The 25,197-nt window shown below is 38.2% G+C and overlaps 1 protein-coding gene across 6 annotated transcripts in view; it reads right to left on the bottom strand.

Moving 5' to 3' along the window:
* The window catches only part of AMN1 (antagonist of mitotic exit network 1 homolog), a 66,278-nt gene that overhangs the window by 18,088 nt on the left and 22,993 nt on the right, over positions 1 to 25,197 (bottom strand). For all 6 annotated transcript variants that reach the window (XM_060024555.2, XM_060024554.1, XM_060024557.1 and 3 more), the window contains 4 exons: positions 9,120 to 9,252; positions 5,408 to 5,552; positions 3,015 to 3,232; positions 2,266 to 2,322 (listed from right to left, as the gene is read on the bottom strand). In XM_060024555.2, the coding sequence (XP_059880538.1) occupies positions 2,266 to 2,322; positions 3,015 to 3,232; positions 5,408 to 5,552; positions 9,120 to 9,252 (553 nt within the window). The remainder of the gene's footprint in view (positions 1 to 2,265; positions 2,323 to 3,014; positions 3,233 to 5,407; positions 5,553 to 9,119; positions 9,253 to 25,197) is intronic.

The following is a 25,197-nucleotide window of genomic DNA, read 5'->3' on the forward strand; positions in this document are numbered from 1 at the left end:
CTCGCTGAGAACTCAGATCAACAGAGATTTCAGAGGCAATCCTGACATTCAACAAACGCTGTAGCATACGTTTGTACTAAATGTCAATCTTTAGGAGAGGTCCTTAGACTTTTAATCAAATTTATTTTCAAATTATAAACTATTTAGCAACATTGGTAATTTAATTTTCCAGAATTGAACAAATTAAAAGCAACAGATTAAAACAAGGTATCTAATAAATAGCAGGCATACATGTTACCCAAAAGAGAAGAATCAGTTAAAAAGATGAAGACATCTGTATTTCAGTTTCAGTCAGAAATTGTGGTCAGAAAGATGCTATGAGCCAAAGGTTAAAATATATTCCTTTAAGGAAGGAATTAAGTTCTAACAAATTTCAGAAAGATTTCCATTAAAATGTTTTGGCACTTAACAGAAATAAGCTTTGGAAAACTGAAAAAGTGAAAAATTCAATGACACTACAATGACCAACACATTGGTTACTGGATTTTTTCCTAAGTCTGCTTAGGTTGGTGCTCCTAATTTTATAAAGCTGAAGTAAATATGTAGGTATATTTCCTACCACTGCATAACAACTAATTTCCTGGTGGTTTTATTAGGAAGTGATAAACTAGGTTAACTGTTTGAGAACTTTGTTAAAAATGATGGTGACTAACACACCACTATAAAGCAACTATACTCCAATAAAGATGTTAAAAAAAAAATGATGGTGATTATAGGATAATGTAAAAATTGAATAACCTGATGAATATAAGGCAGTAGCATGGAGGCTAGAATGTAGTAAGTGCTCAACAAATGTTAGTATTTAAACAGTAAAAATTATGGCAGTTATTGTCCCTACAGTTAGAATGCAATTTGGAATTTGGAACTTCATATTTTAAAGAAAGGAATTTCTTAATTAAAAGATTTGTAAAAATATATATGCTATTTTATACACACACATACACATACATACATAAATACAAGCAGAATGCAAATATATAAATATCACCAAAAAAACTATTTGAGCATTAAATCAAGCAGAAATATTTTGGCAAAAACATGGCACCACCATTCTATTATAATAGTGATTACTAACTTTTATAGTTCATTTATAGCCAGCTTACTTCCAAAAAGGATTTGCTGTGATTTATTGTTGAAAAGCACAGCTATATTAATTATGAGTAAAAACAAAATAAAACATTGTAAACTGAAAAAGGAAAAAAACAAAATCTTGGGACAAAAGTCTTCTTCATATTTAGAAATAGGTTACAGGTATCACATCAGTCATTGGATACAAAGGCTGAACACTAATTTCAGATCTTTTTAAACAGCTGCACAATGTGGCTTCTGGAGAGGAAAAACCTTTTCTCTATCCTCTTATGTTTGTCTTTGGAAGCCTTCGAATTAAACTGACAGTAAGATTAGCAAGAGAAAAGATGAAGTTTATTCACAAGATCACAAAGAAAGTGGCTCAAAGAAATGGCTAGAATTTAGAGTTTATATACCATCTTAATAGGGGAAGGGGAGGAGGAGAAAGGACACTCAGAAAAACAAGTGACTTTTTAGGGAAGACAAAATGACCTTTAGGAGAATAGATGGGACTTAACGATAATCTTATGACAATGTTTATTTAATGCAATTTGTCATCTGACTTCCCCATGTATGGGAAGCCTACCTTAAAGGGGGTTTGAGGCAGTTGAATTCTTTTGGAATGGTCTGCTTTTAGGCAGATGGGGGAAGGTGGGGTTTAAGACAAAGTCTCTTTTTTTTTTTTTAACCCTTGTTGTTTCTCAGACATCTTCAGATCAAAATAATTTTTATGCCACAGTGGTATAGTCTGTATCCCTTCATGGATTCAGAAAAAGATGATGGCAAGAGAAAAAATATGATGTCAAGAAAAAAACACTGGCAAGAGAATAAGTAGTCCTGGTAAAAATATCAGCCAGACATGAAAATTCTAAAGAATGTCATTTTACATTGATAAATTTTCAGTATTTTCATCCATAATAAGACTGTCTTTAAATGTATTAGAAGCTAAAATTTCTGGAGAATAAGAACTTTTATTGGAAGTAAAATGGGATTTACTATAAAGTATACTTTATCTCCTAACTTTAACCAGTTTTTCTTCACTCTGGGAATAAAGAGGTGGAGGCAAAAAAAAAAAAAAAGTCCATTTTAATATCTAATTGAGAATAAGGCACTGGTTGTCTTCTAGGTTTAAAAAAGAATTTCTGAGGATAATGTGAATTCAGATAATCATCATCTTTACAGATATTTTAAAATTACCTCTAATTTCTTGGCACAAGGTCCACTAACAAGCGCAACCACACCACTGTCAGATACCTGAGCAAAGGAAAAGAGGAACATAGCACGTAAATGGAGATGATGGAAGCAAACGTTTATAAAAATGATTAATTATTTAGATATAGTTTTATTTCCTCCCGTTTGGCAAAGGTGTCTTAGCCACACATACCTTCCACCCTTACTGAAAATAACTGGGGGGGGGGGGGTGCCAAATTATACTGTAATTATTTAACTATCAAAGCATGAAGCCAACAATTTTAGTGGACTTCCCTGGTGGTGCGGTGGTTAAGAATCCGCCTGCCAATGCAGGGGACACGGGTTCGAGCCCTGGTCCGGGAAGATCCCACATGTTGTGGAGCAACTAAGCCCGTGCGCCACAACTACTGAGCCTGCACTCTAGAGCCCGCGAGCCACAACTACTGAAGCCCACACACCACAACTAGTGAAGCCCGCACACCTTAGAGCCCATGCTCCACAACAAGAGAAGCCACCGCAATGAGAAGCCCGTGCACTGCAACGAAGAGTAGCCCCCACTCTCCGCAACTAGAGAAAGCCCGCTCGCAGCAACGAAGACCCAACATAACCAGAAATAAATAAATACATAAATAAACAAATAAATAAAAAAAATTTTTAGCAAACAACAAAAAGAATTAATTATGTTCTGATGAGTTATGGAAATACTCTGGGCAAATACATACAGTCTCTACCTTTCAAGTCTGTATTTCATTTACCTGAGTAGCTGAAAAATCAACACACTGCAAAAATGGGCAGTTTTCTCCTAATGCCTGCAAGGACACATCAGTAATACCTAAGCAGCCACCTAAATCAATGATCTTTAGCAGCCGGCAATTGAGTGCAAGAGCAAGGACTCCTTCATCAGTGAGATTGCAGCATCTTTTCAAACAAGCTTCGTGCAGGTAAGAACAAGATGAAGCCACAGCTTTTATTCCTGAGGGAAAACATAATTCTGTATCAATGAGCTATATATGTTTATATATGAGAAATATAACTGATTTTCATTTCATCAATCACCAGTACTGATACATCCAATTGCACGTTAGCCTTTTTCAAAGTATGCATGTGGGGATATACTTTATTTCCAGTGATGTTGTCATTATTTAAAATTCTTTTGGAATGTTTCAAGAATTCTCTGCATAATCTGTGGTATATTCTTCAGAATATCTGCAATTAATGACAAGACTTTTTTGTTTATGATTAGACTTGCTTTTAGGAAATAGCCAAAAGTCATTCAGAACCAAAATAGGTAATTAAATAGTAGATGATTCTCCTTTTTGTTAAAAGTTTTAAATAAAGTTAATTTTCTCGTGGACTCTGAAAAGAAATCAAAAGTTAAATGGCCCAAATGTCTTAAGTAATAGTTTTCATGCTTATCCTTAGGAATCATACCTGTATCTCTGTGTTCTCTCTTCCCTCTTTGATTCTGCCCTTTGCTACCAACATGCACCTTCTTTGTTAGCCTGGACCAATCTTACATTTTATCAACGGTCAAGAAAACAGAAGCCCTTAAGTCCAATTCAACTGATGTAAAAGCACTTTGGTGACAGGTACGTGATAATGTGCCACATAAATAGAAACGTACTTCAGGAATCCTGGGCCCTTTAGTCATGGACAAACATTATAGCACTGTTAAAAGACACTTTCATGGGCAAAATACACAAAAGGGAAGATGGTAAATTCGTGTGTAGGTCATTTTTATTGTTTTCCGTATCTTAAGAAAGAACTCTTATTTTATTCATTAGTGTCCAGCATGAAAGTTCTTTTTAGTGAATCAATATTTGTGTAAACATTTTAAAACTTATGCTTCTTTGCAGTATTATGAATATCCTAACTTGCTAACCAAGCTGATTGTAAAATAGAGCCAACTACCCACAAGATTTTTCAGAAACCTAGGTAGCCAAATAACTCTTTCTTTCTTATACTGAAGAAAAAGATAAAAATCCTCTATTGAAAAAAAATGGTAAAAATCCATTAATTCATGTAACAGTCACACTGAAAAATGCAGTTTGTCTGGCTATAAAAAACTGTAACTGGAGAGGCCCGCATACCGCAAAAAAACAAAAAAAAAACTGTAACTGGACATGGCCGGTACCAAGTTCAGCTGCTTGCTGCTCGAAAGGCCAATACTCCAGAGACAAGTATTGGTGGAAAAGGAAAAGTTTGCTGTATTCAGGAGGCCAGCAACCTGGGAAGCTGGTGGACTACTGTCCTAAGACCATCTCCAAGTTGCCGGATGGGAGATAAAGGTTTTATAGGCAGTGTGAGGGAGGGAGCTGCAGGGTACATGAGCAGTTTGTACACAATTTTCAGATTGGTTGGCATCAAGGTGAAGTTTCAAGCAACACCAATCTTCTGGTTTCAACCAGTCTGGGGTCTACGTGCTGATGGTCAGCAGTTTTCATCTCGTGGGGGTATGCTTCCTGTAAAAACAACTTAGGAGTGTGTGTTAGACCTTTATATCTTTCAGGGAACTGGGAGCTTGGTGATTTTGCTATTTGACTGGCTTATAGTATAAATTGTTGCCATCTTCCAGGCCAATGTCTTTGAAGTTGGTATCTGGAATTAAGCAAGCAGGATTAGTTCTTTCCTAGTCAATCAGTCATTGTCTAACATAGGTTTATGGCAGCAGAAGTGGAAAATATATGATTAGTTTTGTGCTGTTCAAAATGGGGCAGCTTATGCTCTGGCTACAAAACTATGCAGTGAACAGGCTGATAGGACAGTGCCTAGTAAATTTAATCTGATGATGGTTTAACTTTCTGTTGTACTATTACAAGAAAGCCTTAACAAAGTATGAACTGGTCATTTCTTGTTTCACTATACTAGGTAAAATATTTAAAATACAGAGGTATCTATCCATGTTTATTTTAAACATGTTTAAACTTCAAGGTAGTGACTTAGTGTATTTCCCAACTTTCAGCACTGATTATAAGCAAGAATTCTAATTTGGATTCTTTAGCTTAGTTTGAATATTGTATTGATAAATATAGTTCCTATTTCTTTGACATACTTATACTATCTTTTAACATATTTTCCCCTTCTCTGCTCCAAACTTATGCCAGATGGTGAACAGTACTCAACCAATTCATTGTGTTAATAAACATACCTTTTGAAGTTATGGAAATTCTGTTTTCTTTTGAGGAATTTAAAATTAATTTCTTCAATTTTCTGCAGTTACATAGGTGCAGGAGAGCAGTATCTGAAATATCACAGCTTCGTAGATCTAGAGTTTGGACTTCAGGATGTAAAATCTATAATAAATACATGTTTTTGAGAAATTAATATTTCCTATAAATATAAATGTTTATTCCATATTCAGTGTTTTGATGGTCATAAAAAAACAGCAGGTGGAAAATACAGCAAAGAATACAGAAACATATCTGTGTGAAGACAGATACATAGAGCAGGAAAAAACCAACCTACTTCCAACTGGAGGTGCAGCTTCTAGTGTCCCCAAAGTCTTACTGGGACACAGAGCACTGTTGAGACAGCTGGTACAGAGTAAGGACCCACTAGACCTGCAAGCAGAACCAAGGTGGCGGGGGGAGCTTATCCTCTTCCAGTGGTTCCTATTATTAGAGATTCTAACTCTGTGTCTCTTTGCTCAGCAAGTACGAGTCTTTAGGCACTTATATACCAAATGCTTATCTAGAATATTTACCTCCTTCATTTTTATTTTTGGGAGCTAGTACAAACAAACCCAGTATTACTGAATGTTTACTTGAGGGCAACAAATAGCAGATCAATTTCAAAGCATTCTGAGCTCTTTTTCTGGGGGTATTTTCCTTCTCTTTTGCTTTATTTTTATGAAAATAGAAATGGCTTACACTTTTCTGAACATGAAAGTAATGTACTGTTATTATAAAACATTCAGACAGCACAGAAAAATTACAGAAATGATACAAATAACTATTTCTATTTATTGAGCACTTACCGGGAAGGGTACTAAGTGTTACATAAAATATGTCATTTAATATTCTCTCTCTCTCTCTCTCTTACATACACATACATACACACACACACACACACACACACACACACACACACACACACACACACACACACACACACACACCCCCCCCACCCTAAGAGATTGGTCATAGCTATTTTATAAAAGAGAAAATTGAGTCACCCAGAGCTTAAGTAGCAACACAAAGTACACAGCTAAAAAAGGAGCAGAGAGAGCTAGGACTGGAAGCCAGGTCTTCCTAATTCCAAAGGCCATGCGTTTAACTAGTTATAGCTAAAATTACCCATAATGTCAACACCCAGTGACAAACATAATATTAGTTTTGATGCTTTTTGAGTTTTTAAAAAAATATTTGAAGAAAAATGGGATCAGATCACATATATTTATAAATGGGCACTTTTAATAAAAATAATAATTGTGGTTGCATACTATTTCATTTTATGCATGCACTGTAACTTATTAAATGCCTCCTACACTGGCAAACACTTAAGCTGAACATTCAGACTGATTTTAAGAGGCAATATAGTACAGTGTATAAGAGCATGTACCCTGGAGGCAGGCTGCCTGAGTTCCAACCCTGTAATTGTGATCAAGCTCTGCTTTCTTTTTGTGCCTCACTATCCTCATTAAGAGGAGGATGGTATTTGTGAGAAATAAAGGTGCCTTGCTTATAATATATGCTATATATAACTGTTAGCTATTTTATTATTACGAAAATGTTATGGTGAGCATTCTTGTGTGCTTTTTAAATTATTATTTTCTTGAGATTAACACCAGTAAATGGTAATTATGTGAGGTGATGGAGATGTTAACCTACCGTGGTAACCATTTCATAATATATAAGTGTATCAAGTCATCACGTGTGTTCTACACCTTAAACTTACACAAGGTTATATGTCACTTATATCTCAATAAAGCTGGAAAAAAATAACAGAAGTGAAATTTTTGAGTCAATGGTAAGCAAATTTTTAGGACTTTTGATAGAATTCCAAACTGTCCTCCTAAAAGGTTTTTTTAAATCAATTTACACTCTCACAGCAGGGGATAAAAGTGATTGCTCCCCACACTATTGCCAGCACCAGGTATTACTATTTTTTAAGTCTCTGCTAAACTGAAAGACAAACTGTGACTTTGATTACTAATAAGGTTAAATATCCTCTTACGTATTATTGCTGATTTATATTTTTTCCTTGGAGTATTTCCTGATTCTTCTGTTTTATTATTTGTTTGTTTTGATTTTTCTTAGTGGTTTGCAGGCATGATTTACATTGGCAAGATTAAAAAAAATAGAATTTCATACATACTGCAAATATTTTTCCTAGTTTGTTACTTTATTTTTTTCTTCTTGCCATAAAGAAGTTTATATTTTTATGTATTTAAATCTATCAATCTTTTTCTTCTTGTTTTCTAACTTGGTGTCATGTTTAAAAAGGCCTTCTCCACCCAGAGACTACAAAAAGATTTAGGAAATTTTTCAAAAACAGCCATCCCCAGATGTGTGCAACTTTTAAAAAAATGTTAGATCTGGTCTTTTAAATAATTTCATAAGCAGGACTTTCATAAGGATGGGGATTAGACGGAAACACCAAGGAAAATAACGCTTTTGATTTTTCTATCTCATTTACCCCCTTAGCCCTTTTTTATTCAGGTAAAATTAGGTTTAAATGAATGCTCAGGCTTGTCATAAAACAAAAATTTAAGTCACTGAAATACAGGTTAAAGGGATGTGGGGAAGTGAAGAAAACCACGTTTTCTGTAGCGTCAATGTTTCATCTGTGAGCCACACATACATTATATACATCCACAGAACAATCAACAATAAGAGCTGGATTCTACCTCCAAAGAGCAAAGCAGACTACAACACTAAAATGTCTATGTTCAAATGCAAGCTAACAGGAAGAAAATAAAGCATTAAAGGCACATCAAGTTAATGTAGAGGAAACACTATGGCACACTGAAGCACAATTCCAATGTGAAGTCACCATTGTAGACATATGGGGAGTGCTACCATCAGAGCTTGCTTCCTTTTGATCACAGGCTTTGGGCAGAGTATGTAGTAAAGTCAGCAATAAGTAGTTCCAGTCTCTGTAGGCAGTGAGTGATGATAGCTGCAAACCCATTTTACAGTTAAGACAACTGTGGTTCAATGTCAGAAAGAGTAGCAAGGCTAGAATTTTAATTCAAGTTGGAGGCCTTTACTACACTTATTCCCTTACAGAATAGTTAATTTTAGCTTAGTTAGTGAAGGGGAGTAAGTATAAATTAGCTGGAGTGAGGTACCCAAGAAGAATGAGAAGAGTTTAGAAGAGTGATTTTTAACTGACTGCTAACCATGAATGGACAAAGTCAATAGGCTACGATCATTTTTTAAATGGAATAAGACATACTAGAATAAAATAGAAAATATCCAAGTGTACTGTACAGAGTACTGTTACACAGAGGTGTGGCTTGTGCGCTAGCGTCACAATGTAACATATATATTTCTTACTGTGGGTCTTTTTTTTTGCCATTTGTTTATTCACCCTGCATTTTAATTTTTTTCCAGCTTTATTAAGGTGAACTCAATCAAAGAGTTTAAACTTCTTGAAAATATGGAGTTCATGGATGCTGGTACCATGAAGACAAGAGAAACACCTGAAAGAATAGTGGGAGAAGATTTTTTAGAAACTATTACACATGGACATTCTGGTTATCTGGAGAAAAAAAGAACCCCAACACTTTATTATATTTTAAAATTATTACTAATCCTATTATAAACCACTGTTCCATAAATGTGAAACCACAGCTAAACAGTAAAATATAATAGCCTGCTTTACAGGCTATACATGCTCTTTGTATATGCTCTTACCTCACTTATATTCGAATCTGTTATCTGCCCCTGCACGCTCATTATTTTGATCAGTCTATCTTTTATGTTGGGTGGCAAAGGCTTAATGTCTGTGATATATCTAGAAATATTCTTCATGAAGCACCAAAGGCATCTGAAATACAAATACAATATAGTAAATTACACTGTACAGGTACTGATTCCTACTATTTGTTTTTTTTAAAATAGATCTTTATTGGAGAATAATTGCTTCACAATACTGTGTTAGTTTCTGTTGTACACCAAAGTGAATCAGCTATATGCATACACATGTCCCCACATCCCCTCCCTCTTGAGCCTCCCTCCCATCCTCCCTATCCCACCCCTCTAGGTCATCGCAAAGCACCGAGATGATCTCCCTGTGCTATGCAGCTGCTTCCCACTAGCTGTTTTACATTTGGTAGTGTATATATGTTGATGCTACTCTCACTTCATCCCAGCTTCCCCCTTCCATCCTGTGTCCTCAAGTCCACTCTCTATGTCTACATCTTTATTCCTGCCCTGCAACTAGGTTCATCAGTACCATTTTTTTTTTTAGATTCCATATATATGCGTTAGCATATGGTATCTGTTTTTCTCTTTCTGACTTACTTCACTCGTATGACAGACTCTAGGTCCATCCACCTCACTACAAATAACTCAATTTCGTTCCTTTTTATGACTGAGTAATATTCCATTGTGTATATGTGCCACATCTTCTTTGTGATAATTCATCTGTTGATGGGCATTTAGGGTGATTCCATGTCCTGGCTATTGTAAATAGTTTTGCAATGAACATTGTGGTACATGTCTCTTATTGAATTATAGTTTTCTCAGGGTATATGCCCAATAGTGGGATTGCTGGGTTATATGGTAGTTCTATTTTTATTTTTTTAAGGAACCTCCAAATGCTATTTGTTAGTGCTTAGTCCTTTCATAAACAGGGTGTACATTTTTTTTTTTTTTTCGGTATGCAGGCCTCTCACTGTTGTGGCCTCTCCCGTTGCAGAGCACAGGCTCCGGACACACAGGCTCAGCAGCCACAGCTCACGGGCCCAGCTGCTCCGCGGCATGTGGGATCTTCCCGGACCGGGGCACGAACCCGTGTCCCCTGCATCGGCAGGCAGACTCTCAACCACTGCGCCACCAGGGAAGCCCCAGGGTGTACATTTTATATGAATATTTACAACTTAAGCTTGGTAAGATGCAAAAGCCTAGTCTGTGCTCAGTTATGGGCAAGTTTCTTTTCCTCTACAACTTTTTCTCAGCATACCTCATTTACTAAAATGCATCCTGATAACAAGATATTTTTCTTAAGTCAGTCTCTCCAATTCCTAAGACACAGTTTCCACCAAGTTTTTAGTCACATATTTCTAAGTAAACATTAAATTAGGGCCTACAAATTGACAAATTTTATTTGTTAATGCAACAATCTTGCTTTCACTATTTTTCTTAAAAATTATGCAGGTATTAGAATCACTCAAGAAAGAACTGTAACCACAAAGATTCCACAAATAGTGCAAATCACAGAGATAATAAACTTAGTGCCAGTACTGCATACGCACAGTTATCAAAGCAGGCAACAACCGAGACCTACATGACCAACATACCTCAAATGTGGCCTGAGATTCCAACTATCTGAGACACTCGTATGTTAGACAAATAATACAAACCTTATTTTTATTTATTTATTTTTTTGTGGTACGCGGGCCTCTCACTGTTGTGGCCTCTCCCGTTGTGGAGCACAGGCTCCGGATGCGCAGGCTCAGCGGCCACGGTTCACGGGCCCAGCTGCTCCGCGGCATGTGGGATCTTCCCAGACCGGGGCACAAACCCGTGTCCCCCGCATCGGCAGGCGGACTCTCAACCACTGCGCCACCAGGGAAGTCCAATACAAACCTTATTTAATTTCTGCCTACAAATACTCCCTCATATATACACTTTTACATTCATGAATAAATATGATCATACACTTGAATTTTTTTAGTGCCATCTTTATTTTTTCTTCTTTTGGTTGCCTCTGCCTTTCCCTCTCCTTTCCTTCCCCCTTCCATTATTTAGTTCCTCACCCTATTCCGTGTATGTTCCCTCTTATTTTTTCTCTGTGCTTGTACACACACACGTTTACTCACACATGTATGTATGTACTCAAACATACATTTAAAGGGTTAGGTTGGGGGTGGGGAGAGATCACTGTTTCCTAGAATGGCATCACTGTATACTCACTTTTCTACACCCTCTTTCATTCAATAATACCTTAGGAAATTCTTTAAAGCATCAAGTGTGGTTTTAAGTTTCCTTTAACGCCGATATAATATTTCACAGTGTGGATGACTTTAGTCATCCCCTATTGATGAGAATTCCACTGTTTCAAGGATATGTTAACATATGGTGTCAGATTGTTTTCTTCATATTTCCATCAGCAGTGTTGGAGGGTTCCCTTTCCTCTACATCCCTAAGCAGTAGGTATTATTGTTCATTTTATTTATTTTTCCATTATGTCCATTTCCCAGTCTCATCCCCCACCACTCCAGGAAACCATTCTAATGTCTAATATGTATCCTTTTGTTGTATGTACCATCAACATGATTGTTATATGGATGTATTTCTAATTTATGTATGTGGTATTTGTCATAGATTTGCTTAGTCTTTCACTCAGCACTGTTTTTGTTTTGGTTTTTTTTTTGTTATTTATTTATTATTATTTTTGGCTGTGCTGGGTCTTCATTGCTGTGCGTGGGCTTTCTCTAGTTGCAGCGAGTGGGGGCTACTCTTCGTTGTGGTGCATGCATTTCTCATTGTGGTGGTTTCTCTTGTTGCAGAGCACGGGCTTTAGGTGCATGGGCTTCAGTAGTTGTGGCTCACGGGCTTAGTTGCTCCGCAGCATGTGGGATCTTCCCGGACCAGGGCTCGAACCCATGCCCCCTGCACTGGCAGGTGGATTCTTATCCACTGCCCCACCAGGGAAATCCTTTAGCACTATTTTTAAGATCTACTTACTCTTAAATGTTGGAAGATCTCATGGGTGAAAAGTGGTATCTCATTACTTTAATTTGTGTTTCTTTAATTACTAGTAAATTTAATATCTTTTCATAAACATGCTGGCTATCTAGATTTTCTTTTCTCAGGATTGCCTATTCATATCCTTTGTCTATTTTGCTGTTTTTTACTTAAATTTGTAAGAGTTATTTTGTGGCCAAATACATGACTGATTTTGTATATGCTCTATAAATATTCAGAGAATGTATACTCTCTGAGAAATGTAATGTTCTCTGTGTATTATATATGTGTGTCTAAATATCTCTGTGTATGTATACACAAATATGTGTATATGATTATTTATTGAATAGTACACAAATATATTGTGTATATGATTATTTATTGATGAGTATCATTTAATTCTTCTATGTTCTTATTTTTTCTACTAAATCTGTAGAATTCTTAGTTTGCAATACTTGTATTTTGAAATCAACTTTTCTTTTATTTCTACAAGTTTTTGCTAGTTTATGTACATCACCATTTTATAATGAAAATTTTCAAAAATACAGAAAAATAAAATAGAATGATATAAATCATGTACCCAAAACCAAGAATTTAAAAATTTATTTTATCATTTTGTGTCAGGTATCTTTCATAAGATATAGAACACTTCAGATAAAATTAAAACCTCCTTTGTCTGCCTATTCAGGTTTACTTTCTTTATCTCCCTTTGCAGAAACAACTACTACCATGAAGTTGTTCTTTTTTTAAAAATTTTTATTGGAGTATAACTGATTTAGAATGTTGTGTTAGTTTCAGGTGTACAGCAAAGTGAATCAGTTATACATATACATATATCCATTCTTTTTTAGATTATTTTCCCACATAGGCCATTAGAGTATTGAGTAGAGTTCCCTGTGCTATATAGTAGGTCCTTATTAGTTATCTGTTTTATATACAGTCGTGTGTATATGTCAATCCAAACCTCCCATTTATCTCTCCCCCTCTCCCTATCCCCTGGTAACCGTAAGTTTGTTTTCTATGACTGTAACTCTATTTTTCTCTTGTAAATAAGTTCATTTGTACCCTATTTTTAGATTCCACATATAAGTGATACATTTGTCTTCCTCTGTCTGACTTACTTCATTTAGTATGACAATCTCTAGGTCCATCCACGTTGCTGCAAATGGCATTATTTCATTCTTTTTTATGGCTGAGTAATATTCCATTATATATATGTACCACAACTTCTTTATCCATTCCTCTGTCGATGGACATTCAGGTTGTTGCCATGTCCTGGCTATTGTAAATAGTGCTGCAATGAACATTGGGGTGTATGTATCTTTTTGAATTATGGTTTTCTCTGGATATATGCCCAGGCGTGGAATTGCTGGGCCCTATGGTAGTTCTATTTTTAGTTTTATAAGGAACATCCATACTGCTCTCCATAGAGGTTGTACCAATTTACATGGCCACCAACAGTGTAGGAGGGTTCCCTTTTCTCCACACCATCTCCAGCATTTACTGTTTGTAGTTTGTTTTTTTTTAATTTATTTTTGGCTGCATCAGGTCTTAGTTGCAGCGTGCAAGATCTTCATTGAGGCATGCAGGATCTTTCGTTGCAGTGCGCAGTCTTCTCTCTAGTTGTGGCATGCGGGTTTTCTCTTCTCTAGTTGTGGCACACTGGCTCCAGGGCATGTTGGCTCTGTAGCTGTGGTGCACGGGTTCCAGAGCACATGGGCTCTGCAGTTTGTGGCACGTGGGCTCTCTAGTTGAGGCGTGCAAGCTCAGTAGTTGTGGTGTGCGGGCTTAGATGCCCCGCGGCATGTGGGACCTTAGTTCCCTGACCAGTGATTGAACCCGCATACTCTGCATTGTAAGGCAGATTCTTTACCACTGGACCACCAGGGAAGTCCCTGTTTGTCGATTTTTTGATGATGGCCATTCTGACTGGTATGCGGTGATACCTATTGTAGTTTTGATTTGCATTTCTCTAATAATTAGTGATGTTGAACATTTTTTCATGTGCTTTTTGGCCACCTGTATGTCTTCTTTGGAGAAATGTCTATGTAGATCTTCTGCCAATTTTTTGATTGGGTTGGTTTTTTTGACATTGAGCTGCATGAGCTGTTTGTATATTTTGGAGATTAATCCCTTGTCAGTTGCTTTGTTTGCAAATATTTTCTCCCATTCTGAGGGTTGTCTTTTCATTTTGTTTATGGTTTCCTTTGCTGTGAAAAAGGTTTTAAGTTTAATTAGGTCCCAATCATTTATTTTTGTTTTTATTTTCATTAATCTAGGAGGTGGATCGAAAAAGATCTTGTTGTGATTTATGTCAACGAGTGTCCTGCCTATGTTTTCCTCTAAGAGTTTTATAGTATCCGGCCTTATGTTTAGGTCTTTAATCCATTTCAAAACATTATATTAACAATATAATTAATTATTAATAATATAATTATGATATTAATACTAATAATATTAATAAGATTAAATCCATTATATAACATTTCAGATAAAATTAAAGCCTCTGTCAACCTATTCAGGTTGATTCTCTTTATCTCCCTTTGCAGAAACAACTACTACCATGAAGTTTTAAAAATAGTTTCTGTCCATGATTTTATTATACTTCTAATACTAAAGTATATATGCATAAAGAGCATATAGTATTCTTTCTGTACTTATAAAATATCATGTATTAAGTTTCCTACCATGACTAAATTTGACAATTGTCCTTGTAATTGTGATAGTTTTCCTTTTTATAAGACTATGGTGTTGGTTGCAAATTCATGATCATTTTATCTTCTCGTGGAACATTCCTTTTACCCTCAAGTAATGTCTCTATCTATATTAATGTTTTTCACTTCAGTAAAACCATTCAGTCTGGTTTTACTATTGCTCCACCATCTTTCTTTGGCTTCTTTTGCTAACATCTTTGCAAGATTCATCTGCATTGTTGTAGATAGCTATAGTTTGTTCATGCCCATTTTCACTGCTGCATAATATTCCACTGTACAATTTATTTTTCTATTTGACTGTTGATGTACAGTGTGGTGGTTTATAATTTTTTACTATTAGGAATATTAATATGAATATTTTGGGACATGTCTCTTGGTACACATGTGCCTATGTTTCAATCAAGTTTATACCTGCGAGTGGAACTGCTGACTCATATGGTATGCATATGTTTAGCTTAATGCCCAACAGTTTTCCAAAGTGTTTGTACTGATTCAAAATCCTACCATCAGTCAATGAAAGTTTCTGGAATCCATATCCTTGTCAACACTTGGCATTGTCAGTCTCTTTAATTTTTGCCAGTATAGTGAGGGTATAGTAACAATGCATTGTGGCTTTAAATTTCAATCCCAGATTATTAATTTGAGCACATTTTCATTCCTTTATTGTATTGATACATTTGGATAGTCTCTTGGAGTTTCTGTTCAAGTATCATGTCCAGTTTTCTTTTGGGTTGACTGTTTTACTTAGTGGTACGTAGGAGTTCCTCTTATATTACAGACATGAGCCTTCTGTTGATTATGTATGTTGCAATTATAGACTCCCATTCTGTGGTTTGCCTTTTCATTCTCTTAATCATGTTTTATGTTGTAAAGAAGTACATTTGATGAGGTCCAATATGTGTTTTCTTTATAGCAAGTATTTTTTTGTGTCCTGTTTATGAACTCTTTCACTGTTCTACATTCATGAAAATAGTCTCCTATGCTTATTTCTAGAAAAAATTCATTCATTGTTTTACCTTTCACTTTTTGACTTAAAAACCCTCTTGTAATTGATTTTTTTCAATTGTCAAGAACTGTGCAGAGTCTGAGAGTTTACCCTACTTACTTGTTTATGAGTTAGCTTTATTACCATTTCATGAATGCTAGCAGAAGACATGAGATCCCTGGGTCAGAGAAAAAGGACTTTATTACTAATGACAAGAGCAGTAGCCAGAGCTTCATGTTTCTGCTGGTTCCCCATGCCCTCCAAGTCCTGCAAATATAATGTAGGTAGGTCAAGATAGATGTTTGCCCATGCAGTGGGTTGTATTACAAGAGAAGAACACTGAGCTTGGGGGAATTCACCATTTTTATATCAAACTGAAGCAAGACTGCTCTTTTTGGAAGGAGAAAATACTTCATCCCTCAAGTCTGTCTGCTACAAACACAACCTTGAGAAATGTCCTAGGTAATCAAGGTCCCGCATTCTTGGTATACCCAGCAAAAATGTGCAGGTCCACAGCACTGCCTCTCCCAACAATCTACCCCAACATGTTCTTGGCTGAATTCAAATATTCATGTAAGTATGCCACTCTGTCAGCCATTTTAATTAATTTGACCAACAGAGGCTAAAACCAAATCCGTTCAATTTGTCACTTAAAGCATTTAATTAAAGCTATTATCAATAGTACTCCAAGTAGCAGGATAAGGCCAACCTTCAGTAATGATGACCTCAAAAGTGCCTGCAGGCAGCCATAAAAAGAAACGAAACTGAGTTATCTGTAGTGAGGTGGATGGACTCTGTCTGCCATACAGAGTGAAGTAAGTCAGAAAGAGAAAAACAAATACCATATGCTAACACATATATATGGAATTAAAAAAAAATGGTTCTGAAGAACCTAGGGGCAAGACAGGAATAAAGACGCAGATATAGAGAATGGACTCGAGGACACAGGGAGGGGCAAGGGTAAGCTGGGACGAAGTGAGACAGTGACATGGACATATATATACTACCAAATGTAAAATAGCTAGTGGGAAGCAGTCACATGGCACAGGGAGATCAGCTCGGTGCTTTTGACCACCTAGAGGGGTGGGATAGGGAGAGTGGGAAGGAGACACAAGAGGGAGGAGATATGGGGATATATGTATATGTATAGCTGATTCACTTTGTTATAAAGCACCACTGTAAAGCAATTATACTCCAATAAAGAAGTTAAAAAAAAAAACCTTAAAAAAAAAGAAAAAGTGCCTGCAGGGTCCCAGACTCAGCTAACTGTGAAAAAGTATGGAATGGGGTGGGGGTGGGGGGAACTAGTAGGTCTTATTTTAAGACAGGGTGTGGTCAAAATCCAATCTATCATCCATTATGAAACATGCAAAGGAATTTAGGTGGTTATTTCAATGACTACCTTTTTCTTTCTTAGGGCTTTTAATTTTTAAAAAATCCGTCTGTTATTTTATCTATATCCTTCCCTTAAGGATAACTGCTCCTTTGTTTTTGAACATCTCCAATATCTTTGTTTTAAAATATTTTTCAAAATTCTGTTGTCTGTAGTTCTTAAAGTGTCAATTCTCCTATTTTCTGTTGAGTCTCTTTCATGCGATTTTTTTCTTTAGATACTTTATAAATTTTGACTGTTAACGCTTCTTTGCACAAGTAGTTTTGCATGAGAGTCCTGTATTCTTTGCGTTGTGAAAGCAAACCTCGCAGAGAAGGTTTCAGTTTTCCTCTTCTTAAGGACCCTGTCTTTATCTTGTTGAACTGCAATAACAAAATACCATAGACCAGGTAGCTTAAAAACAAAAGAACTTTAATTTTTACAGTTCTGGATGCTGGAAGTCCAAGATCAAAGTGCCAGCATGGTTGGGTAAGGGCTCTCTTCCTCATTCACAGCTGGGACCTTCTTTATGTGTCATCACATGGTGGAAGGGACTAGGGATTTCTCTGGAGATTCTTTTGTAAAGGCACTAATCCCATTCATAAGGCTCCACCCTCATGATTTAAACACCTCCCAAAGGCCCCAGCTACTACCAGCATACCTTTAGGGATAGGATTGCAACATAAGAATTTCAGAGGTACAAAAACATTCAGACCATAGCAGACCTCATAAATATTCACAAATTCCAAAGCATAGTTAACTGTTATGTATCCATCTTGAGGATATTAACAGTGAAAATTCAAACCATACACCTGCATATAATAAATGCACAAGATACTAGTTTTTATTTATTTATTTATTTATTTATTTTTGCGGTACATGGGCCTCTCAGTGTTGTGGCCTCTCCCGTTGCGGAGCACAGTCTCCGGATGCGCAGGCCCAGCCGCTCCGCAGCATGTGGGATCCTCCCGGACCAGGGCACGAACCCGTGTCCCCTGCATCGGCAGGCAGACTCTCAACTACTGCGCCACCAGGGAAGCCCAAGATACTAGTTTTTAAACAGGAATTCTATTTTTGGCTGGGACTTTATATCCTTGCCATTGATGTGGGCTGCTCTTGGAAGAGTGTGACCTCAAGCTAGGTGGCTCTGCAACAGAGGTAGATTCTGATGGAGCTGAGTAATGGAAGCTATCTGTCCACCCTCCTCCCACAGGAGGGCAGAAAGTCCTTCCCTGAAGGATGAGCTGGGTGGCACATCTCCATGGATTTCACTCCCGTTTTCCAAAACTATGCATTATTTAGGTTGTTTACACATTTTAAGTAATTCATACTGGATGGACTACAAGAAATAAGAAGGGTAACGAGTTTAGACTCTCAGCTCTCATTATCCTCAACTCTGTTATGATATTGAAATCAGATGCTCTACCATCAACAGAAAGTTATGTCATTTATTCTAAAAGTTAAAAGCTTAACTAAAAAAGATCATTTGGGGAGTAACTGCTTTATTAAGATATAACTGATATAACGGTGGTTTTTAGTGAATCCACAGAGTTGTGCATCCATCATCATTATCTAATTCCAGAAGATTTTCAATACACTAAAAAGAAATCTTGTACCAATTGTGCCAATCCCCCCCACCTTCCACAGCCTAGGGAACTACCAGAAGCTCCACAGAAATCCCTAGCCCCTTCTACCATGTGAGGACACAACGAGACAGGGTGTTATTTTCTGTATCTCTAGATTAGCCTATCTGCACATTTCATATAAATGGAATCATAAAATATGTGGTATTTTATTACTGGCTTCCTTCACTTAGCATAGCATTTTCAAGTTCATCTACGTTGTAACATGTATCAGCACTTCATTCCTTTTTACCGTCTTTTGTTTATCCATGCATCAGCTTATGGGTATTTGGGTTGTCTCTACTTTTGGGCTATTATGGATAATGCTGCTATAAACATTTGTGTATGAGTTTTTGGATGGACATATGTTTTCATTTCTTTTGGGGACATATCTAAGAGCTCAGTTGCTGGGTCACATAAAACTGTTGGATCATATGGCAACTCTATGTGTAAACATTTGAGGAACTACTGAACTATTTTCCAAAGTGGCTACACCATTTTATGTTCCTACCAGCAGTGTAAGAGGGTTCCAATTTCTCAACATCCTTTTCAATATTTGATTTTTTCTTTAATCTTTATTTTTAAATTAATTAATTAATTATTTTTTGCTGCACCAGGTCTTAGTTGCGGCACGTAGGATCTTCATCATGGGATGCAGGCTCTTAGTTGTGGCATGTGGACTCTTAGTGGCGGCATGCACATAGGATCTAGTTCCCTGACCAGGGACTGAACCCGGGCCCCCTACATTGGGAGCGTGGAGTCTTGACCACTGGACTGCCAGGGAAGTCCCTAATCTGTCTTTTTTTAATATAGCCATCCCAGTGGCTATGAAGTAATAGCTCATTGTGGGTTTTTTTTAATGGTTTTATTTATTTTTTTTTTTTGCGGCACGCAGGCCTCTCGCTGTTGTGGCCTCTGCCGTTGTGGAGTACAGGCTCCAGACGCGCAGGCTCAGTGGCCATGGCTCATGGGCCCAGCCGCTCCGCGGCATGTGGGATCCTCCCGGACCAGGGCACGATCCTGCGGCCCCTGCATCGGCAGGTGGACTCTCAACCACTGCGCCACCAGGGAAGCCCCTCATTGTGGTTTTGATTTGCATTTCACTGCTGGCTGATGATGTTGAGCATCTGTGCATGTGCTTGTCAGCCATCTGTATATCTCCTTTATAGAAACATCTGTTTAGATACTGCTCCCACTTTTAAGTTGGGTTTTGCTATTTATAGGATTCTTAGTTGAGGTTTTTCTTTCAGCACTTTAAATATGTCAATCCATTACCTTCTACCTCCATTGTTTCTGATAAGAAGTCCACTGTTAATCTAATTAGGCTTCCTTTATACATGAGTAATTTTTCTCTTGCTGCTTACAGGATTTTCTTCTGGTCTTTGGCCTCAGCAGTTTTACTATGATATTTGTGTTTAGAACTCTTTGTATTTATCCTACAAATTCATCGAGTTAATTTCAATTCAGAGTTTATTGGATGTGTAGATTAATATTTCTCATTAAATCTGGCTTTTAGCTATTATTTCTTCCAAGAATTTTTTTCCGCTCCTTTCTCTCCTTTTGTTCTGGTATTCCCATCACATGTATGTTGACATACTTATCCCATACTTCTCTGAGGTTCTGTTCCATTTTCTTCATCCTATTTTCTTTCCACTCTTCAGATTGCATACTATTATTTATCTTCAAGTTCATAATTCTTTCTTCTGCCAGTTCAAATCTACTACTGAGTCCCTCTAGTGATTTTTAAATTTCAGTTATTGTACTTTTTCAATTCCAGAATTTCCATTTGGTTCTTTTTTATACATAATTTCTATCTCTATATAAATATTCTCTATTATATCTACTGTATGAGACATTGTCATCATGCCTTTCTTTACTTCTTTTATTTTCCTTTCTTTGAAATTGAGGTGAAATTTGCATAATATAAAATTGATCATTTAAAGTGTACAATTCAGTGGCATTTTGTATATTCATGTTGTGTAACCACCACCTCTATACTTATAAAATATTTTCATTAGCCCAAAAGAAAACTTACACTTATTAAGGAGTCAATTTCCATTCCTCTTTTTCCCCAGTACCTGGCAACTACCAATATGCTTTCTTTCACTGTGGAATTTTCTGTTTCAGGTATTTCATATAAATTAATTCATATAAATGTGAACTTTTGTGTCTGGCTTCTTCCACTTAGCATAATGATTCTGACGTTCATCCATGCTCATGTATCAGCACTTTATTCCTTTTTATGGCTGAATGATATTTCATTGTATGGATATACCTCATTTTGTTTATTGATTCATTGGTGATGGACATTTTGGTTGCTTCTACATTTTGGCTGTTGTGAACAGTGTTGCTATGAATTTGTGTACAAGTATTTGTTTGAGTACCCAGTTTCAATTCTGTCGGGTACATACCTAGGAGTGGAATTGCCGGGTAATATGGTAATTCTATGTTTAACTTTTTGAGGAACTGCCAAGCTGTTTCTCCCTTGACTTCTGTAAGTATGGTATCCTTTAGTTCTTTGAACACATTTATAGTAGTTTCTTTAAGTCTTTGCTAAGTCCAACATCTGGGTCCTCTCAAAGGCAGTTTCTGGGTAAATACAATAAAAGCTGTTACCACTGTCTTAGACCAGGGGTCAGAAAACTATGGCTAATGGGCCAAATTTGGCCTGTTATCTGCTTTTGTGTATAAAGCTTCCTTGGAACACAGCCATGTCTGTTGATTTATGTACTGTCTATGGCTGCTTTCACACACTATAATGGCAGAACTGAGACTGTATGGCCTGCAAGTCTGAAAATATTCATTGTCTAGACTTACAGCAGTTTGCCAATATCTACCTTAGATAATGGTAATACTATTAAGATTAAAGCTTATATTCTTACTGACTCTTAGACTATTGCCAATTGCCTAGTCACCTGGTCTGCCATTTGCAAGACCACAGATTGGTAGATTAAAGATCAAGTCCTCTTTAGGACTGTGAATTGTAGAAACAAATTATAGCTGATATACATGGCAATGGCTCATTCCCTAATGGAATGGGCTGGGTTCATGCTGTTAATTAAGTATGCCCCACCCAGATCCCTGTCACTGCTACTGGGAATCCATCATCACACCGAACATGGCAACACATCCACCATCATGGCCGAGGAAAGTAAGGATTATCTGTGTCTGATGTTAAAGCTACCACTGCATGCCAGTCTTGTGCCTCCTTTCAAAAGTTTGCCTGTTGGGCTTCCCTGCTAGTGTGGTGGTTAAGAATCTGCCTGCCAATGCAGGGGACATGGGTTCAAGCCCTGGTCCAGGAAGATCCAACATGCTGCGGAGCAACTAAGCCCATGTGCCACAATTACTGAGCCCGCACTCTAGGGCCCATGAGCCACAACTACTGAACCCACATGCCACAGCTACTGAAGCCCATAAGCCTAGAGCCCATGCTCCGCAACAAGAGAAGCCACCGCAATGAGAAGCCTCCGCACCTCAACGAAGAGTAGCCCCCACTTGCTGCAACTAGAGAAAGCCCGCGCACAGCAATGAAGACCCAACACAGTCAAAAATAAATAAATAAAATAAAATTAAAAAAAAGTTTGCCTGTTTGTTTTCTAATGAAATAGGCCACAATACATAGAGTGTTGTCCCCTCTCACTCCTGACAAGCTGACTATATTGAGCCTTTGACCACTTGCCTTGGGTCCTCCATTGATGCCTTACTGTTGTCGATATGTTTTCAGGTTATGGTGTCACTGTTCCAGTCTGATCAACCAACTCAAGCCACATTGGCCATAACATAAAATGTGTTATGTTTTTGGCCTTTCAGGTCATATTCAGTTGGACGGTATGATGTCTCTTATTGCAAAGGTTCACTCAACACTGGACCAATAGTCAAGGTATTCAATGGACATTTCATATCCCTTATTATCCTCAAGCTGCTGGTTCCAACAAGAGGTAAATGGATTTTTTAAAAAGTCAACTAAAGAGATTTCTGACTCTACCTCCTTCACTTTCTCCTGATCCACACATCTTAATTAAATGCAAGCATCCACTGAAAGAGTTCACATCCCCTTGGCCACCTTCTAGATAATGATCAGGATAAAAGGGGTGGAGGGTTTTCTTGACCAATTCTGAAATTTTAGACTTCTATTCTGACATTTCCTGAGCATGATGCATCTTTCTTTTCCCTAACAGTTACCCCAAGCCAGCCTGGTTGGTACAGCTGGGTGGCAGCCTGGCCAAAAAGGAGCTTATAGAATTCAAACTTAATCTTGGTTTAGTCACCCGTATTCTCCTTTTGGATTGAACTGGTTCTAGATCAGAGTCGGCAAACTATAACCCATGGGCCGAGCCTGGTCTGCTGCCTGCTTTTGTAAATAAAGTTTTACTGAATCACAGTCATGACTGTTTCTTTATTATGTATTGTCTATGGCTGCTTTTGCTCTACAAAGGCAGAGTTGAGTAATTGTGACAGAAGCCTACAAAACTGAAAATATTTCTCTTCAGCTCTTTACAGAAAAAGTTTGCCAACCTCTATCCTATGAAGATAATGACCATTTGGTTGAGTAAACTGCTCACCAAGTTCCCCTGCAGTAGCCCATGCCCATGAAGGTGGGAAATATGATGGATTCCTATACATTTTGGAAAAATATCCTTGTCGGACTACCCTGGTGGTCCAGTGGTTAAGACTCCACACTCCCAATGCAGGGGGCCCGGGTTCAATCTCTGGTCAGGGAACTAAGATCTTGCATGTTGCACAGCGTGGCCCCCCAAAACATAAATTAGGGGGACCCTCAAGATGGCAGAGAAGTCAGACATGGAGATCACCTTCCTCCCCACAAATACATCAAAAATACACCTACATGTGGAACAACTCCTACAGAACACTTACTGAATGCTGGCAGAAGACCTCAGACTTCCCCCAAAGCAAGAAAATACCCACGTACCTGGGTAGGGCAAAAGAAAAAACAGAGATAAAAGAATAGGGACGTGGGCTTCCCTGGTGGCGCAGTAGTTGAGAGTCCGCCTGCTGATGCAGGGGACACGGGTTCATGCCCCGGTCCGGAAAGATCCCACATGCCGCGGAGCGGCTGGGCCTGTGAGCCACGGCCGCTGAGCCTGCGCATCCGGAGCCTGTGCTCCGCAACGGGAGAGGCCACAACAGTGAGATGCCCACATACCGCGAAAAAAAAAAAAATAGAATAGGGATGGGACCTGCACCTCTGGGAGGGAGCTGTGAAGGAAGAAAAGTTTCCACATACTAGGAAGCCCCTTCACTGGCCGAGATGGGGTGTCGGGGGGTGGGAAGCTTCAGAGCCATGGAGGAGAGCGCAGCAACAAGGGTGCAGAGGGCAAAGTGGAGAGATTCCCGCACAGAGTATCAGTGCCAACCAGCACTCACCAGTCTGTGAGGCTTGTCTGCTCACCCGTCGGGGCAGGTGGGTACTGGGAGCTGAGGCTTGGGCTTCGCAGTTCAGATCCCAGGGAGAGGACTGGAGTTGGCTGCATGAACACAGCCTGAAGGGGGCTAATGAGCCACAGCTGGGCAGGAGGGAGTCAGGGAAAAAGTGTGGACCTGCCTAAGAGGCAAGAAACCATTGTTTTGGGGTGCACGAGGAGAGAGGATTCCTTACCTGTCTGCCCACAGAAGGCAGAGCACCGCCTAAATGAGCTCCAGAGATGGGTGTGAGCCACGGCTATCAGCTCAGACACCAGAGATGGGCAGGAAACACTAACGCTGCTGCAGCCACCAAGGATCCTGTGTGCAAGCGCAGGTCACTAACCATACCCACAGGGAGCCTGTGCAACCCACCACTACCAGGGTCCCATGATCCAGGGACAACTTCCCTGGGAGAACACACATGGTGCACCTCAGCCTGTTGCAATGTCACACCGGCCTCTGCCACCGCTGGCTCACCCCGTATTCCAATTATAACTACTGCACCCATCCCTCCTCCTGGCATGAGTGAGCCAGAGCCCCTAATCAGCCGATACTTTAACCGCATCTTGTCTGGGCAGGAACAGAAGCCTGAGGGCAACCTACAGGAAGAGGTGGCGGCAAAACCAAAGCTGAACCCCAGGAGCTGTGCAAACAAAGAAGAGAAAGGGAAATTTCTCCGTGCAGCCTCAGGAGCAGTGGATTAAATCCCCACAATCAACTTGAGGTACCCTGCATCTGTGGAATACCTGAATAGACAACAAATCAACCCAAAATTGAGGAGGTGGACTTTGGGAACAACTGTGGACTTGGGGTTTGCTGCCTGCAACTGACTTCTTTCTGATTTTTATGTTTATTGTAGTATGGTTTTTAGTGCTTGTTATCATTGGTAGACTTGTTTATTGGTTTCGTTGCTCTCTTTTTTTAAAGTATTTTATTTTAATAATTAAAAATTTTTTTTATT

The sequence above is a fragment of the Delphinus delphis genome, chromosome 11 (genome assembly GCF_949987515.2).
Source record: "Delphinus delphis chromosome 11, mDelDel1.2, whole genome shotgun sequence".
NCBI classification, from domain to species: domain Eukaryota; kingdom Metazoa; phylum Chordata; class Mammalia; order Artiodactyla; family Delphinidae; genus Delphinus; species Delphinus delphis.